The following is a 19,323-nucleotide window of genomic DNA, read 5'->3' as shown; positions in this document are numbered from 1 at the left end:
TCTCGATCTTTTGACCTCGTGATCCACCCGCCTCAGCCTCCCAAAGTGCTGGGATTACAGGCTTGAGCCACCGCACCCGGCTGTTTAATATTTTAAATAGTAATTCATAGATTTGAAAATCTACACAAATTATTTTTAAAATTGTATATCGTTTCCTAACTCTAGTATAAAATCAAGATAAAATGAAACTAATTTATGATAAAATAATATGGATTCCCTATGTATATGTTCAGATACAACCACTCTAAAAGACATAATGAAATAACCTGATGCCTAAATATAATTAAAATGAATAAGTTAAGGTCTAAAAGAAATAAAAAGATCATTAGTCCTTCATATAAGATGTATAAAAATAAGTGTAGAAATGAACAAGTTAATACACAGTAGTTAATAACAAATAACTGAACAAGCATAGATACAGGTAGAACCTTAGAATAAAAACTAGAGTCAAAATAAGTACTAAAAGATGAGATATATTTTCATATAATGAGAGAAATATGGAAATAACTTTAATTAAAGTAGGGGCAATACCCCAAAAGTTTATTAATGGCAGCATAGAAACAAGCTGGCTCCACTCCCCTCTACCAAAACCAAATATACAGCTCTGAGATTTTCACCAGCAACAACCCAGAACTCAAATACGAGGATGAGACGGATTCCAGAACCACAGAGAAGTGAAAAAACTCTGGGCAGATGACAGGAGAATCAGGCTTCCACGTTCATAACGCATTTCCCCGCAATTCTGCCTAGTAACAAGTGGGCAGAAGATTTTCTGCCTTCTCATGTTTCTACACTGGAAAAAGTGAGGTTGAGGTGGTCAACTAGTTTTCCCACTATCTTGGGTTTCCTTGCAGGAAATCTGTCCTTGCCTTAACGCACAGGAACCACTGTGACTGCCTGAAGGGAGAAATAGCTTGATGATAGGCAGAGAAAAAGAGGGGAGGTGAAACCGCCATTCCCAGTCCCGGAAACTCTGCTCTGTAACTTGGCCAAAGGAGGCACCAAATCAGAGTGGCTCTTCAGCAGCACCATACAGTGGGAGGTACATTCCACAGGTTCTTTGGGCATGAGCTCCCCAGCCAACTTTGACACACTGCCAAGATAGTTCCCTTAGGACGTCTCCTTTTCAAGATAGGCCGAACCAAGGCAAATCTGGACTTCATGTGCCACCTAGAGCCGAAATGTGTGCAGTGACCTAGTGGTAAACATTTGCTAAGCAAACATAGCCAATATAAAACAAAACAAGGCAAGGTAGACAAAGGAAAGTGGACTAACTAGCTGATCTTTTAATGCAAAGACATAGATATATACCTATAAGAAACAACATCAGCCAGGCGCAGTGGCTCACGCCTGTAATCCCAGCACTTTGGGAGGCCAAAGTGGGTGGATCACGAGGTCAAGAGATGGAGACCATCCTAGCCAACATGGTGAACCCCGTCACTACTAAAAATACAAAAATTAGCAGGGCGTTTGGCACCTGCCTACAGTCCCAGCCACTGGGGAGGCTGAGGTGGAAGAATCGCTTGAACCCAGGAGGTGGAGGTTGCAGTGAGCCGAAACTGTGCCACTGTGCTCCAGACTGGTGATAGAGCAAGACTCCATCTCAAAAAAAAAAAAAAAAAGAAAGAAAGAAAAGAAAAAAGAAAAAGAAAAAAAAAAAGAAACAGCAAACAGCAAACAGGGAACTGTGACCCGGCTACACACAAAAGGACAAAGTAAAAATCCAGTGACTGACCCTAACAAGATTTGTGAGCTCTCTGAACAAGAATTCAAAATACAGTTTAAGGAATATCAGTGATGTCCAAGAAAATATAGAAAAGAAAATCAGAAATTTATCAGAGAAATTTAACAAAGAAATTTTAAAATCAAACAAAAATCTTGGTACTAGAAAATACATTTGCTGAACTGAAAAACTCATCACAGCAGAAAGAACAAAGGAGAGGAATAATTCAGGGAGCTCAAAGGCTGTTTGCAAATATACTATCAGAGGAGGAAAAAGAAAAATGAGACCAAAAATAAGTGACTTCTGCCTATAAGATATCAAAAGAAAATTTACCTTAAAAGATCAAATGTAAGGATTATTAGTATTCAAGAGGGAGCTGAGCAAGAAAGTTTGTTCAAATAAATAATAATAGAAAACATTCCAAAACTTGGGAAAGATATAAATAACCAAGTTCAGGAGTGTCTGAGAATACCAAACAGAAACCACCCAAATGAGAGCACCCCAAAGCATATAATAACCAAACTCTCAAAAATCAAGAGTAAGAAGATCCTGAAAGCATCAAGAGAAAAGAAGCAAGTAACGGGTAAACAATGCAATTCTTCTGGCAACAATTACCCAGTAATTGCATTTCTCCAGAACTCAATGCATAGGTCACTGAGTCTTAAATTTATTTTTCTCATATTTGCCATGACAAAAACTTTTTGTGCTGAAATACTTTAAAATTGTATAGGTACTTTGGAAATATGTGATGTATTGATTAGACACTATGGAAGTAAAAATTATATTGTAGAATAATCTTAACTACTATCTTAATTTGATTTAACTGTGCCTTCTCATGACAACTTTCTTCTAAATTATTTTACTTAATTTCCTTTTAAAAACGTTCAAAATTATTAGGTAGTAAAGTACTTGCGATTTACACTTATGGTGGATTTACTCTGCTATAACATTTGAAAGTCACGTGGGATGTGGGACATGGGACAATTTCTCATTTGGTGTGCTCTTAATAATTTCAAGGCAGCTAGCATTTCTAAGTCCACAGAAGAACAGCTAATTCCCTCTGTTATGACTAATAAAAAACATTCCTGGGCCGGGCGTGGTGGCTCAAGCCTGTAATCCCAGCACTTTGAGAGGCCGAGGTGGGTGGATCACAAGGTCAAGAGATCGAGACCATCCTGGTCAACATGGTGAAAGCCCGTCTCTACTGAAAATACAAAAAAATTAGCTGGGCATGGTGGCACGTGCCTGTAATCCCAGCTACTCAGGAGGCTGAGGCAGGAGAATTGCCTGAACCCAGGAGGCGGAGGTTGCGGTGAGCCGAGATGGCGCCACTGCACTCCAGCCTGGGTAACAAGAGAGAAACTCCGTCTCAAAAAAAAAAAAAGCATTCCTTCAAACTTCCAAACACCCTCAAGGGGGCACTAGTGCTCCAATTGAGGATCTACGGTAGCCTCACTCTTTTCTGCACTGAAGGCAATCTGCTCTTCCTCCTTTGTGGTCTATAAATTCTAAGAATATGGAGAGCACCAACTTACAACTTTGCATAATCTTCCTATTAAGAAAAAAAAAATTGCCTGTCTCCCAATTCCAACCATTATCTCTGACTATGTCCTCTGTGGGTGTAAAGGACAGTTCAAAAACTCATTTCTAGGTAACCGTAATTACTTGAAGATTGTGCTCATGTTCCCAATGTCTTCCTTTTTCCAAGCTTTACTATTACAGGAAGCTGTTAAGTGTTTCTCACATCCTAGCAGTTTCCTCCCTTAAAATTTAATTTCAGAGGTGGTCTTATCAAAGTAGTATTTAGTGCCACTATTGGACACTTTATTGACATTTCTATGTGACAGTATGGTCTAAGGAGCCTCAGGAATATGAGTCAAAGTCATGAACTGGTACAATTGTATCTACATAGGACTATGTGTTAAAACCATGACAGTTTCCCAAACTTATCAAAACGTTTGGAGCCTCCATGTATCCCTAATAACAGAATGGACTATGTAAACCAACTTGGAAATTTTCTTTAAACTTTTCAAGGAAAGGTGAATTTCCATAGAAATCATTTCTAGTGAATATAACCCTCAGGATCGATAAGCTGCTTCTTCTCGGTATCTTAATATCAAATAGAATATTGTTCCTATCTTGTTCCTCTCTGAAAATAAGACAATCTGTATATGACATGCCTTTCTTATTTTCTTGAAAACAAATAATGTTGGTTTTTATCCTTTGGCCAAAAGATCAATTCTACTAATCATGTTATTTTGTCTATAAGCCCTTTCCATTTTATACAACACAATGCCTGAACACCTATAACTGCTCATCAGATACTGTTGAATGAATTGAAATTGAGGACCTCAAAGTTGAACATTGTATTCCAGTTAATATTTAATCAAAACAAGTTTCACCTTTCAGAGAAGTGAAATAATATCTTGCTTTAGTAGTACCTGAATGGCAAAGGTTTTTTTTTTTTTTTTTTACAAATCTTTTATGTTTCTTCACAGCATTCATTTTGACACATACGGAAGTCGTGTTCAATCTCTTTTACAGAAAAATACAACTTTGGCACATAGACTTTTCAAGCTTGTTTGATTCAGAATGCCATTGTTAAAGCTAGGACCAAAACTGTTTGGGCTAACCTGCACTTCAATTTATCTGTTATAGAGCCCTCTTTAGAATGGCTATGTCTGACTCCTGTGTTGTAGAGGGTAGGTTCTCCCTCTCTGGTAAGAAATCAAACCACCAATTAGCTCAGTATAATGTAAGTTAATGCAAGATGTCATGTGCAAGGGTAGAGAGCCCTGAAAACGGTTGCCAATAAATCTCGATATTGTATCATCAGTAAACGTCCACAAAAAGACATACCCCAATATGGTGCTTTTCCCAGGATGCTGAACCAACCATGCCATTAGAAATTTTAGGTTGCCAGCAGTCTCACGGTACGGTGGTGGTATGACAGGCCCCTTTGACAGTCAGTCGTTACAAATATCAATCAAATCTGCCTCTCTAAGATTTGTCATTTTGCAAGAACTCATTGCTCTGCATATGACTGTGTCTCCAACCATTAACCAATAGTATCTTCCACTCTTGGTGAATCAACCTGAAAACCTGGGCCAACTTTGAGAGGACTTGCTAAGTCTACATAAAAGAATCAGTTTCTCAACCTTAAAAAAAAAAAAAGGAAAAAAAAAACAAACCAGGAATGGGATGTGTCGGAGAGATCACAAATAGCTCTCTGGAAATAGAATATTCATTCATCAATCAATTTACCTAATACATATTGAGAGCCTTCTAAGTAGTGCTCGGATGCCAGACAGACTGCTTGTGGTCGTGATGGTCATGAAGCCGGAGGGTTACTTTCACTTTCTGTTCACAAGGAGCTTATGATCTAGTGAGGGGAAGATGGTAGTAAGTGCTGTACAGTGCTTTACAGCAAGGAAATGTGGTGCGGGATGACTATGTGGTAAAATCTTTCTTTGAGGAGGCCATGGGGGCTAAGGTCTGAATAACAAGAAGGACCAGCTATGAAAAGGCTAAGAAGGAGGAAGTCAGGCAGAGGGGACAGGCAGGCCCAAATATAGGTCTAAGGCATGCAGTTGGAATATTATTTTCAGAGTAATGAAAAGCCATTTAGGAAACTTAAAATAAATAATCTGATTTATATTTAAAACTATCCCTCTGGTTGTTTAAGGAGAAAGGGATTACTGCATCAACAATGAAAGTAGGGGAACTAATTAAAGGACTATTTGTGCCAGCTTTAAAAATAATATTCTGGCCTGGCACAGTGGCTCACACATGTAATCCTGGCACTTTGGGAGGCTGAGGCAGGCGGATCACGAGGTCAGGAGTTTGAGACTGGCCTGACCAACGTGGTGAAAACCCATCTCTACTAAAAATACAAAAATTAGCTGGGTGTGGTGGCATGCACCTGTAATCCTAGCTATTCAGGAGGCCAAGCCAGGAGAATCACTTGAACCCAGGAGGCAGAAGTTGCAGTGAGCCAAGATAATGCCACTGCACTCCAGCCTAGGAGACAGAGCAAGACTCTGTATCAAAAAAATAAAATAAAATAAAAATAATATTCTGGCCATGCGCAGTGGTTCACACCTGTAATCCCAGCACTTTGGGAGGCTGAGGCAGGCGGATCACGAGGTCAAGAGATTGAGAGCATCCTGACCAAATATGGTGAAACCTCATTTCTACTAAAAATACAAAAATTAGTTGGGTATGGTGGTGGGTGCCTGTAATCCCAGCTACTCGGGAGACTGACACAGGAGAATCACTTGAACCTGGGAGGCAGAGGTTGCAGTGAACCCAGATCGCACCACTGCACTCCAGCCTGGGCAGCAGAGCAAGATGCCGTCTCAAAAAAAAGAGATAATAATAATATTGTACTTCAAAGAAGTGGCAAGAGAGTGATGGTAACTTTGTCTACAGTGGTTATAATGGAGATGAAGAGAGGTGGACAGAATTCAGGAGCTCTTTTTGGAGGTTGTGTCCACAAAACTTTCTGATACGGCAGAAACAGGAAGTGAGGGAAAGGGAAATTAATGACTCCCAGGCTTCACTCTTGAGCAACCAGGACGAACCGTGGTGCAATTCACTGAGATGGAAATGACCAGTAAAAATACAGGAGGAGTGTATTTAGGGTAAAGTAAGAATCAAGGATTCTTCTTTGGATGTAAAAAAAAATTAAGATGTCTATTGGCTCTCCCGGTGCAGATGTGAAGCAAAGAGATCATTGATATGTATGTCTGAAGACCAGGGGAGAACTCTTGGGCTGGAAATACAAATTTGGAGGTGTCTGGATGAGATCACCAAGTAGAAAGTAAAGATAGAGAAGAAAAGAGAAGGCCTGGATCGAGTCTGGAAGAACCACCCCAGCATTTCGAAATTCAGCTAAACAGGAAGAATCAGAAAGACAGAGTAGAAAGGAACAGCTAAGGAGGTCAGAGGAAACAAACAAACCAAACAGAAACACACACCCTCGTCGTCAAACTTCTGCCTTACCCTGACCGTAGACATGTTTGGGCACATTCAAGATAGAGAATCACATAACTTTAGTGCTAGGAGATCCTTTGGAGGTAATTCAGTGCTATGTCCTCATTTGGACAAGCTGGACCCTAGAGAATTGTGACATGCTTTATACAGTGTTAGGTCTTGGTTCATAAACAGTCATCTAATACTTTTTATCCATCTGCTGCTTCTATTTTCCTGGACTGGGGTGTGGCTTTTTTCTTACAAACTTCAATTTTCTATTAAAAAAATTTAACAGAACAGGGAGGAGCCTTATATCCACTTTTGTGACTTTCTGTTCCTCTTTTGAAATTTGGTCTTAGGGACATTGGCTTGATTTTCTTAATCTCAGTCATAGAAACTTTTGTAGAGATTAGAAATCTTTAAAATGTAATTTGGCTATGGACAAGAAAAACATCAAAATACTTTGAAATGTTAAGGATGTGGGGGACAGTAGGCATTTTCTATCTCTGAAATATGGTTATAAATATAGATATATAGAAATCTGTAGGCTGGCCAGGCACGGTGGCTCACGCATGTAATCCCAGCACTTTGGGAGGCCGAGGCGGATGGATCGCCTGAGGTCAGGAATTCAAGACCACCCTGGCCAACATGAAGAACTCCATCTCTACCAAAAATACAAAAATCAGCTAGGTGTGGTGGCAGGCACCTGTAATCCCAGCTCCTCAGGAGGCTGACGCAGGAGAATCACTTGAACCCAGGAGGCAGGGGTTGCAGTGAGCCCAGATCATGCCACTGCACTCCAGCCTGGGGAACAAAAAATGAAATTCTGTCTAAAAAAAAAAAAATCTGTAGGCTGCCATAGAGCTAGAAAGAAGCTAATAAAATACTTAAGGTCTTACATGTTTTTTTTAAAAAAAAAATATTCATCCTGTTAATCAACAAATATTTAGCATTTACTATATGCCACACACTATTCTTGGTTCTGAAAATACAGAAATGAACAAAACTGCAAAAACGTCAACCCTCATTCTAATGGAGAAAAGGAGATGTTAAATATAAGAATGTTAAATGGTATAAAGTGTCATGGAGAATAAAAGAGGGTAAGAAGTGCTGTTGGGGATGGGTGATATTTGTGGGGAGTAGGATAAGTCTGTAAAGTTGATGTTTCAGTTGGAACCTGAAGGAGATGAGGGAGTAAGCCAAAGAGCTAACTGTGATGAGATTCTGTAGGCAGAGGCAACCACAGGTGCACAGCTCTGGAAGCAGCAGTATTCCCGGCGAGTTCAAAGAAAAGCCAGGCAGGCAGTGTGGCTGGAGTGGAACAAACAAAGCAGAGAGTCGTAGATACCGGGCAGAAAGGGAGCAAGGGAACAGACTGCGTAGGGTCGTGGAAAAGACGCTTTCCTCTGGATGAGATGATTCTCCATTGCGTGCTTTAAGCAGAGGCATTGCCTAACACTAACAGGTTTCACTGGGTCGGTGTGGTGATAATAGACTGTTCAGGGCAAGGATAGGGCAGGAGGGAATTAATTAGGTAACATGACCTTACATCCCTGTTGCCTTAGACAACACCACTTTACACCTCTTATGGATCAGTTAAAAGGCAGTAATCTTTAGGACTGGGGCAAGCCTTTTCTCATGCAAAAGTGTTCCTGAGTAGACACTTTTTTTTTTTTTCTGAGACAGAATCTCGCTCTGTCTCCAGGCTGGAGTGCAGTGGTGGGATCTTGGCTTATTGTAAGTTCCACTTCACAGATTCAAGTGATTCTTCTGCCTCAGCCTCCCGAGTAGCTGGGACTACAGGCATGAGCCACCACACCCAGCTATTTTTTGTATTTTTAGTAGAGACAGGCTTTCATCATGTTGGCCTGGATGGTCTCCATCTCTTGACCTCATGATCCTCCCACCTTGACCTTCCAAAGTGCTGGGATTACAGGCCTGAGCCACTGCGCACAGCCTGGACACTTTTGATAAATTACATTGTCGCCTTAAACTTTAGAGAACACTGAGTCTGTCCAGAGAAGAAATTAACACTTGTTTAGGTCAGACTGGGAGCCACAGAAGCGATGAAAAGTGGTCAGATTCAAAATGTATTTTGAAGGTGCTGCTCAGAGAATCTCCTGATGGATTTAGATGCTGTCTATGAATGAGTGAAAGAAGCCTGGAGACACACAAGATTTGAGGCCTGAGCAATTGGAAAGACAGAGGTTTTATTGATCAACTTGGAGATTACGGGAGCGGATGGTTTAGGGGCAATGTCAGAAGTTCAGGTCTGGAAGAGTCAACATTTTGAAGGTTCCTATGAAACATTAAAGAACAAATACTGAGCAGGCCATTAGATAAAAGAGTTTGGATTTAGTGAAGACTTCAGGACTGAAAATATAAATTTGAGTACAGGCAGGAGACAGATGTGATAAGTTAACAAAGACTCAATAGAGAAGAAATCATGCTATCTAGGGCCTAAGCCCTGGGTCACTCCAACTTTAAGACGTGGAGATGGTAAGGAAAACCCAGCAAAAGAGACTGAGGGGTATTGGCCAGGGAAGCAAGAAAGAGCACAGAGAAGTGTCCTGCCCCAGGAGCCAAGGGAAGACAAAGCCTCAGTGAGTGGCTATTCCCAGGTCAAACCTGCAAACAAACCACGTAAGATGAGAAACGAGAATTGACCAGCGATCTTAGCAGCCCAGAAGTCATCGCTGATTTTGAGAAGAGGCATTTGGGTGGCATGATGATGGGAAAAAAAATCCAATTAAAAGGTGTTCAAAGAGAATGAAAGGAGGTAACCATAAATAACTAAAATAACAAAACCTTTGAGGATTTTATTACAAAGGGAAGGAGAGAAAATGCACGGGAGCTAAAGGATAAAAGAATCCAAGAGTTTTTATTTACTTACTAGTTTTTGGGTTTTATTTTGTTTTCTTTAAGTGAGTGAAAACAGCTTGTCTGTAGGCTAAGCAAAATGACTCAACAAAACAGAGAAAACTTGATGCAGGACAGTTCGAGGTGAAATTTGGAGTGATGTCCTTGATTGGAGCAGAGGAAATGGGACCCAGAGAGCCAGTGGAAGGATCTGGAATCTTCTTCAAGACAACAATGACAGAGTGTATGGGCATAATGGGATAGTGAGCAGAGTGAAGGTCATGATAGCAGCTTGTGGATGGTTTCTTCTGATTGACTTCTTGTAAGATAAACACATGCATGTCCTTTAGGTTTGCAGAGGACAATAGCTGCTTTGCTATTTTTCTGATATATACCTCCACAACCAGCAGCCCCACGCAAGCATTGTTTTCTGGTTTAGGTTCTCAGAGACAGCCATACCACTGTCCAATGTCTCTGCACCTGGGCCTGACACTACCAGTTTCTCTCTTCAATATGCCACTCCTCACTGCAGGCTTCTGAGTCTCACCGCGATGTGTCAACTGCCCAGAGCCATGCCAAACCCCTCCAGCACTTCTTTAAAGGCATTTCTCCTGCCCCTCATAAAGTACTGCATATTTTGCAGGTACATGATTCTCACTAATGTTTTGGAAGAATCTGAAGGATAGACGCGTAGGGCAATGACTGTGAAGTCTGGTGCCAACCTAAATACACAAGCAAGTGCCCACTCTGGAAATGCCAGTCTTCTGAGCAAAGGAACTTTTCAGGAGGCCTTGTCATCCCCATTTACATGCAAATGAATGGGAAACACTCATACTTTTAAGGGAGGAAACCAGGTCTAATAGGAAGGACCCTTAATTAGGGGTCCAGAAATGTGGATTCCAGTTCTTGCCCTCATAGACAAATTGTGTTACCATGGCAAAGTGACTCAAACCCTCTGAATTCCGGCTTCCTATCTATAAAATGAGACTGGGCTAGATGATCTTTTATGCTCCTTCAACTTTTAGAATTTAGTTTCATACCTGCATTCAGAATAAAGCCAACAAGATTAATGACACAATGAATGTAGTAATCTTTTTGTAAAAATGTTGCAATATATAACTTCTAACAAAATAAAAATGCTAAGCAAAAGCACATATTCGGCCGGGCGCAGTGGCTCATGCCTGTAATCCCAGCACTTTTGGAGGCCGAGGCAGGTGGATCACCTGAGGTTGGAAGTTAGAGACCAGCCTGACCAACATGAAGAAACCCCATCTCTACTAAAAATACAAAATTAGCCAGGCGTGGTGATGCATGCCTGTAATCCTAGCTACTTGGGAGGCTGAGGCAGGAGAATTGCTTGAACCCTGGAGGCAGAGGTTGCAGTGAGCAGAGATTGCACCATTGCACTGCAGCCTGGGGAACAAGAGCGCAAGTCTGTCTCAAAAAAAAAAAAAAAGAGTGCCTAATCCTGGAACCACTGAAAAGGAGGAATTCAGATATTTGTTTTGAAACTAAGGAATCAGAAGAGTAGGGGAGTGGGAAGTGGGTGGATGATGAGAAATTATTTAGTAAGTTCAACGTATGTTATGTGGGTAATGAAGACCCTGAAAGCCCTGACTTCACCACTATGCAATCTATGCATGCAACAAAATTACACTAGTATCCCATAAACATATGTAAATTTTTAAAAATTAAAAAAAGAAACTAAGCAATGTTAAACGGGAACTTTCTCTGAAAAACCCTATTGATCTTTAGAAGTTACTTAAGGTACTAAAGCTATCAACCCACCTAGTGATTCACAGAAGAGGATATTATACTTGCTATCTCTAAGCCATAAAGAATATAGTTAATGCTGGACACCGTGGCTCACTGCCTGTAATCCCAGCACTTTGGGAGGCCGAGGCAGGCAGATCACTTGAGGTCAGGAGTTCCAGACCAGCCTGGCCAACATGGTGAAACCCTGTGTCTACTAAAACTACAAACATTATCTGGGGGTGGTGATGGGCAACTGCAATCTCAACTACTCAGGAGGCTGAGGCAGGAGAATTTTTTGCACCCAGGAGGCAGAGGTTTCAGTGAGCTGAGACTATGCCACTGCACTCCAGTCTGAGTGACAGAGCAAGACTCCTTCTCAAAAAAAAAAAAAAAAAGTCATTAAAATATAATGAAAATGACAGACATTTCTAATTCTTGAGAAAATTTTATTTATATATATATGAAAAGGGCCTCCTTATAATTTTATGTGTTCTCAGATGCTAAATATTTGCCTGATTTTTTAAAAATTTCCTGGTATTGTTTCAAAAGGTTCAGATTACTTGTTAAATGTATTTAGGAAGAGAATTTCCCTAAATCAACAAGAAAAGGTTTAATAAATTTCAGGTCTAACAAAGGCTTCTGCTGTTTAATATAAATATTCCTCTCCTTAATTTCATTGCATATCAATCTTAACTCACCCTGAATAATTTCTCTACCTTTTGTTTTCCTTTCAGATAGTGCTTTGTTTTACAGATGTTATTTCACCAACTTGAGCATAATTTCTGCACTATTTACAACACAGATGCTTCCTTTGGCCAAGTCAAATATGCTATATGACTTATACTACTTGTAAAGAGTTGCTTGAGTTGAGGAAAATAAAAATAAATTTAAAAGACTTATTACAATATAGATGTTAACAATTGTGCTTTGCATATGAAGAGCATGCTAGAAGATTGCTATCAATGAGGCTATAGATTGAAAATAAATTTTGTGATGTGGATCATGGATGACGATCATTTTAACAATGCTTTTCTACTTAATATTTCTCATTACCAATGTCGCACATTTGTAGCATGACTCACCAAGCTGGTCCTTATGGATATAATCTTGGCCTTATAAACATCATTCTCTAGGCAGCAAATTAATGAGTCACATTATAAGAAGAAACAATGTAATAGCTATCAGTGAAAGATGGGTTTTAGACAATACACACATTACATTCTGTTCCTAGGCTAAATATTACATCAGACTATTCCCTTTGGAATTCCCAAGAAAAGGCAGAGATTTGCTGCCACAGCATAGAATAAGAATCAGACACTAGCTCCTACTTCAGGAAGGTCACTTGCACTCCCCAGAGATCCTAGGCAACAGCCTGAGCCTCTCATAATCCAATCTAAATTAAACGGTAGAGATGGCCTTGCAGCCTTCCAATCTGCCCATATTCTATGCATAGTACTTTATTTTCTTATAAAATTAGATTTGATTCCCAGCTCACACCTGGAGAGGCATTATATGAGAGAGAAAAAAAGACAATAGGGAGGGCCAGCTAGTAAGTGGAACACCAGCAATGTTAGAAAGCTTTTAGAGGGTATTTAAAAGCAAACGACACTGTATCTAAACTTTGTTTTCTGAAAATAGGATGTCTATCCCCTTTACCCATATACATAGGTACTCACAGCAAATGTCATGGACTATGAAAAGGAAATTTGACGTTTTGGAGCATGAGAATATTGAAAACGTTAAGATTGAAAATGTCATTTAGAGACATAAAAAGCAATAGCCAGAAGATGTTCCGTAACTAATATCTACATGACTTTACATTATACAAAGTGTTTGTGTATATATTGTCCTAAATTTTATTTACTCTATTTACATTATTGGGTTTTTCCTATCCTTCTGCTTTAGGAGATAGACTGTATTTGATATTTTATAGGGTTTTTTCTCATCCCTCATCTGCAGAAAGAGGCATATTTGGCATTTTGAATAGTGGGAGACTGGATTAATTTGCTAGGGCTGTCATAGTAAAATACCACAGACTGGGTGGCTCAAACAACAGAAATTTGTTTTCTCACAGTTATGGAGACTGGAAGTTCAAGGTCCAGGTGTGAACAGAGGAGATTTCTCCTGTGGCTTGCAGATGAACACTTTCTATGTCCTCACTTGGTCTTTTCTCTGTGCACATACATCTCTTTACTGTCTGTATTTCATCTTCTTGTAAGGACACCAGTCTGATTAAATTAGAATGCTTGCTAACAGCTTCATTTAAATTATCACCTCTTCAAAAGCCTTAATCAGGACAGATGTGGTGGCTCATGCTTATAATCCCAGCACTTTGGGAGGCAGAGGCAGGTGGATCACTTGAGGTCAGGAGTTCAAGACCAGCCTGGCCAACATGGTGAAACCCTGTCTCTACTAAAAATACAAAAATTAGCTAGGCATGATGGCAGGCTCATGTAGTCCCAGCTTCTCAGGAGGCTGAGGTGGGAGGATCACTTGAACCCGGGAGGTGGAGGTTGCAGTGAGCCAAGATCATGCCACTGAACTCCAGCCTGGGTGACAGAGACTCCGTTTCAGAAAAAAGAAAAAAGATACAGTCACATCCTAAGGTACTAAAGGTTAGGTCTTCAGCATATGAATTTGAATTTCGGGAGAGGGGATATAATTCATCCCATAACAAAGATAGGAAGCAACCAAAATATTTTCAATGTCATTGTATTCCCTATCATATGCAATTGCCTAAATAATATTTAGTCACTATCCATTTTAATCTAGTGCCCATGAGAATGGTGAACACGAGTCATGTAAACCAAGGGTGTCCAACCTTTTGGCTTTTGACTTCCGTGTGACACCCTCTAATAAGAAGAATTGTCTTAGGCCACACATAAAATATACTAACACCGATTTTTAAAAATCACAAAAAAATCTTACAATGTCTTGAGAAAGTTTATGCATTTGCGTTGGGCTGTACTCAAAGCCATTCTGGGCGGCATGCAGCCTACCAGCCATGGGTTGGACGAGCTTGATCTAAACCATCCTAGGCTGTGGCAATGAGCTGACCTTGACTTCTCATGAGATGTGAGACCCCTCCAGCCAGTTTTTGCCAAGAATTTCCAGACTTCTACTCCAGGCAATAAGAACAAATGCCCTAACTTATTTGTCTGAAACATAATAAGAGCCACATGTATAATTTTCCGTTTTCTAGAAGCCACATTAAACATTAGTAAAAAGAAACAGGTGAAGTTGAATTCAACATACTTTATGTAATCAAATATATCCAAGGTCATATGATTCCAAAACATAATCAATATAAAGAATTATTAATGACGTATTTTATTCTTTTCTCATACTCGGTCTTTGAAATTCTGTCTGTATTTTATGTTTGCAGCACCTCTCAATTTGGACTAGCCACATTTCAAATACACAACAGCTACATGTGGTTAGTGGCTGTGTTGGACAATTCACAACCCAATTCTTACATTTTAAAACATTTCCTGGGACAGTTGTTGTCTTGAATAGGAAAATCTAATTATAAGAACTCCCAATTCAATTATACCTTCACTTGTGAAATCTTGTAATGGTAATAAGTTCATAAGGATAATAACAATAAATGGTAGTAACTTTCTTTGTCTCCTTTGGGATACCAGAGTTAAATTTCTGCCTGATTAATTTAGGGAAGTACACCCATTACAAAGATCCTGAACAGTCCTCAAGCAGGTGATATGTGCATGTTATTCATTGACCTACAGAGCTGATATGCAAACGTCTTTCAGAAAAGAGAAGAGTAATAATAGACGCAGGGGCCTTGAAACAATCTATTGCCCTCATATTCCACCCCACAAAAAATGTATGCGGCTGTTAGATGTCCCAGACCTTTAGGAGGTTTTCCTGAGGATCTTATCACCTAGAGCCACATCCTCAGCCAGAACAAAGGAAGCCCTTACTGTAGTATCCATGTCGTATTCCTTGGACCACTGGGAGCTCTTGCAATAATTTGTGATAGGTCGTGACTCTGCCCTTGAAATTTGATACAACCCCAGCATGTCTGGTCCTGCCTGGTGCTTGAATCCTCCTCCTCTGGTTGATTAATCTTGACTCAGGTTTTAAGTCAGCCAATAAATAAGATGTATTGAGTACCTACAGGTGGCTACTTAAAATTGAAGACGAAGTCATTTATAACACACGACCCCTGTTCTTAAAGAATCTAATAGGATCTACTAGAATCAGGTGTTCACTTATAGATTATGTAGGAAATAATTAAAGGCAGTAGAATGTCAGAGAAGGGATAAATCATCAAGAGAAAGAGTGGTCAAATGAGACTTCAGGGAGGATATAAGACTTTTTCTTGACCTTGAAATGAGCAGAATAAAAAACATACTGATTGAAGGTAAACTTGGGGTGAAATATAGCACTGCCCACTGCCGCGCTGAAGGTCAGTGAGAAGACTGGCTGTCCCAGGAGGAAGCACATCTGTATGTTAGGAATCATGGTAAAGCGGGATGGATAGCATGCAGCCAATTTAAACAGGAATTTTTTTTTGAGACAGAGTCTGATTCTGTCCCTCAGGCTAGAGTGCACTGGCGTGATCTCCGTTCACTGCAACCTCCACCTCTGGTGTTCAAGCAAGTCTCCTGCCTCAGCCTCCCAAGTAGCTGGGACTATAGGCACCCGCCATCACGCCCAGCTAATTTTTGTATTTTTAGGAGAAACAGAGTTTCACCATATTGGCCAGGCTGGTCTTAAACTCCTGACCTGCCTCGACCTCCCAAAGTGCTGAGATTACAGGTATGAGCCACCACAAGGAGCCTAAGCCGGATCTCAAAGACATGGCATGTTTGGATGTGATACCACAGACAATGCATAGATAGGATTTAATATGAGTAAAATAGCATTTTATTTTAAATGATTTTAAATCATCATTGACAAAATGAAAGAACTTCTGAACCAGGGAAAAAGAGGTTCAGAAGTTTTGTGATGATCAATGAATGTGATGACAAAAGTCTGGACATGCAATATAATTTAAAAATAGATTAAAGGAGGCTGGGGGCAGTGGGTCACGCCTGTAATCTCAACACTTTAGGAGGCCAAGGCAGGTGGATCATGAGGTCAGGAGATTGAGACCATCCTGGCCAATATGGTGAAACCCATCTCTACTAAAAATACAAAAAAATCAGCTGGGTGTGGTGGTGCATACCTGTAGTCCTAGCTACTCGGGAGGCTGAGACAGGTGAATTGCTGGAACCTGGGAGGTGGAGGTTGCAGTCAGCTGAGGTCTGGACACTGCATTCCAGCCTGGCAACAGAGTGAGACCCCATCTCAAAAAAAAAAAAAATAGATTAAAGGAAAAGGTAACAAGAGTTTTTAAAAGATTGCTCTCTGAGACTGAGAAATAAAAGAAGAGCCTCAGAATTATATCTGAGGAACAATTCTGGAGTGTGCATTTTTAAAAAAGAAAAGCCCAGGCTTAGCCTAACAAGTGATTCATCTATGCCCCCAAACAACTTCACACTTGGTTCCATAGATTCAAGTTCCACATGAGTCAGAATCCCTGAAGGACATAACCCTATTAGCGGTGGCAGTTATGAAGGATGTGAGAAGTGGAAATTGACCTCTGTATTTCATTAGCAGTCTTCATCAGAGCAGAAGTGGGACAATACAATGTCTGGAGGACTGGACAATTCATTACAAGTGAAAAAAGGGTTCTGCCATCTATTGTGAATTTTGCTTGCCTGAGACAAACTCATCTCTTTCCCCGTTTAACTCTTCTGCCTAACCTTGTCAAGTTGCTGAAGGAAAGAAAGATGCTTCTTCTTAGTTGGATGTAAGTTTAGGCTATCTGTGATAAATCATGTCAAGCATGATTTTGACATACTTCTTGGTCCGGGATAGGACCATAATGATGATATTCTAGAAACAAGGTCCAAATCTTCCCACACAAAGATATGTACCCGTCAGAGCAGTGAAATGGCTGACAGGGCTTTTTCAAGCTTTTTCCTGCTAAAGGACAGAAGCTAAAGAACAGACTTAGCAGAGTGGGGCAGAAAATGAAAAACCGAAGTAACGAGCCGGAAGAAATCGACAACAGTGGGTAGTTGTCTGACAGGCACATACTGGTGGGTGAAGGATGCTGTTATGTGAACCTAGCAGCAAGATACAGTATGTCCAAACAGGCAATGTCAGGGGTCTGAGAGCAGGTAACAGCAACCCCAGCATAAGACCTTGAGTTCAGGCATAGCACTCAGCATACTGGGGGACCTAGAGGGAAAGACAACATCCAAAAGACAGGGTCACAGCAGAAGACCAGGAGACATTAAGGAATGGAGAATGAGACAGTGGATGACTATTAGAACTGAGAAAAAGGCAGGGTTTTTTGGTCTCCAGAGAACAATGCCAGTGACTCAATTACTGGAAATAAGTATGAAGAGGACAGACAGCGAAGCTTCCTTGATGAATGGATTTATTTACTTAATAATAAATATTATGTATTTATTTTTAATAATTAGACATTAGATAAGAGCTCTAAGATAAAAAATTTATCTCTAACATTTTACTAATCATCCAATCCTTTTCTAGGAATGCTTTTCTTAAAAAATTACATTATCAGCTAGGCACGATGACTCACACCTATAATCCCAGTACTTCGAGAGGCCAAAGCAGGCTGATTGCTGGAGCCCGGGAGTGTGAGACCACCCTGAGCAACATTGAAAAACTCTGTCTCTACAAAACATACAAAAATAAGCCAGGCAGTCCCAGTTACTTGGGAAGTTGAGGCAGGAGGATCAGTTGAGCCAGGGAAATGAGGTTCCAGTGAGCTGTGTTTCCACTACTGCACTTCAGCCTGGGTGACAGAGTGAGATCCAGCCTCAAATACAAATATATATATATATATATATATTTAATATATATATTTATATATATAAATATATGTATATTTAATATATATATTTATATATATAATATATATATATATAAATATATAAATATATATATATATAATCTGTTTAGCTTTATCTTTTTAAATTTTGACTAAATTTTCAAGTAGCCATTTCTCTGTCTGAATTGTTTCAGATAGTTTCCAGAGAAAGGAAAACAGGTTGTTGGCTAAATACCAAACTGCGTCTCATCATTAGAAAGAAGCACACCAATTTCACTTTTCTCCACCTTTCTTAAGTACAGATTTTTTGTTTCTCATCCAGAAAGTTCTGTATTATCGAGGCAGTGCTAACTCCAGCATAAATGATACAGAGACTATTAATATATTATGTCTATGATGAAACTGAAGTCGAAAACAAAAGTGTTTCAAAAAGAGAAGTAAAAAAATGGAAGGGGGGAAAGACAAAATATTCTGCCTTCCCAGTTAGATAGCTATTTGTATGAAAGGACATATTTCAAGAGCAATATAAACTTTTTATGGCTCTTACCTTTCTATATTTGAATTTGGGGGAAGTTTCACCTGCTTATTAGTGAAAGAAAAAAGAATACACTTAGTAAATTAAGTATTTTTTAAGACTTTTTTTTTTTACTCAGAACCAGCTCCACCCAAATCACTCTTCGCCGTGAACAAAACCCAGACTTCAGTGACTTTGCTGTGGGTGGAAGAGGGAGTAGCTGATTTCTTTGAAGTTTTCTGTCAACAAGTTGGCGCCAGTCAGAAAACCAAACTTCAGGTACTGTACTTTTTGATTTACCTTTTCTCAGTTAATTTTAATTAAGGCTAATGATCTGGGAAAAAAAAAGAAGAATCTTCTATTTCTTTGAACTATATAAAATGGAAACTGTTTATTTGCTCTTTTGTGTTTCAGTGATAGCAATTAACAGGATGCTTAGACCAAGCCCAAAAGATATTATGAGAACTTTTATCTTTGTCTGTATCATTTGTCCCTAATTCATAGCCACTCCAGGTCAGACAAATGAATAAAGGAAGTAGCCCATTGAATTAATGAAGGGAATGAAGACTGTATTATATAAAATGTAATTTAACAAACATGAACCAATTGCCAATTATATAAAAGGCA

At 39.7% G+C, this 19,323-nt stretch overlaps 1 protein-coding gene across 2 annotated transcripts in view; it reads left to right on the top strand.

Moving 5' to 3' along the window:
* Positions 1-19,323, top strand: part of PTPRO (protein tyrosine phosphatase receptor type O) — a 270,735-nt gene that overhangs the window by 194,222 nt on the left and 57,190 nt on the right. For both annotated transcript variants that reach the window (XM_003934569.3, XM_003934568.3), the window contains exon 13: positions 18,836-18,975. In XM_003934569.3, coding sequence (XP_003934618.1) covers positions 18,836-18,975 — 140 coding nt within the window. The remainder of the gene's footprint in view (positions 1-18,835; positions 18,976-19,323) is intronic.

Source organism: Saimiri boliviensis, chromosome 7, assembly GCF_048565385.1.
Source record: "Saimiri boliviensis isolate mSaiBol1 chromosome 7, mSaiBol1.pri, whole genome shotgun sequence".
Classification (NCBI taxonomy): domain Eukaryota; kingdom Metazoa; phylum Chordata; class Mammalia; order Primates; family Cebidae; genus Saimiri; species Saimiri boliviensis.
Note: the sequence above shows the minus strand (reverse complement) of the source record. Positions and strands in the feature narration are given on the sequence as shown.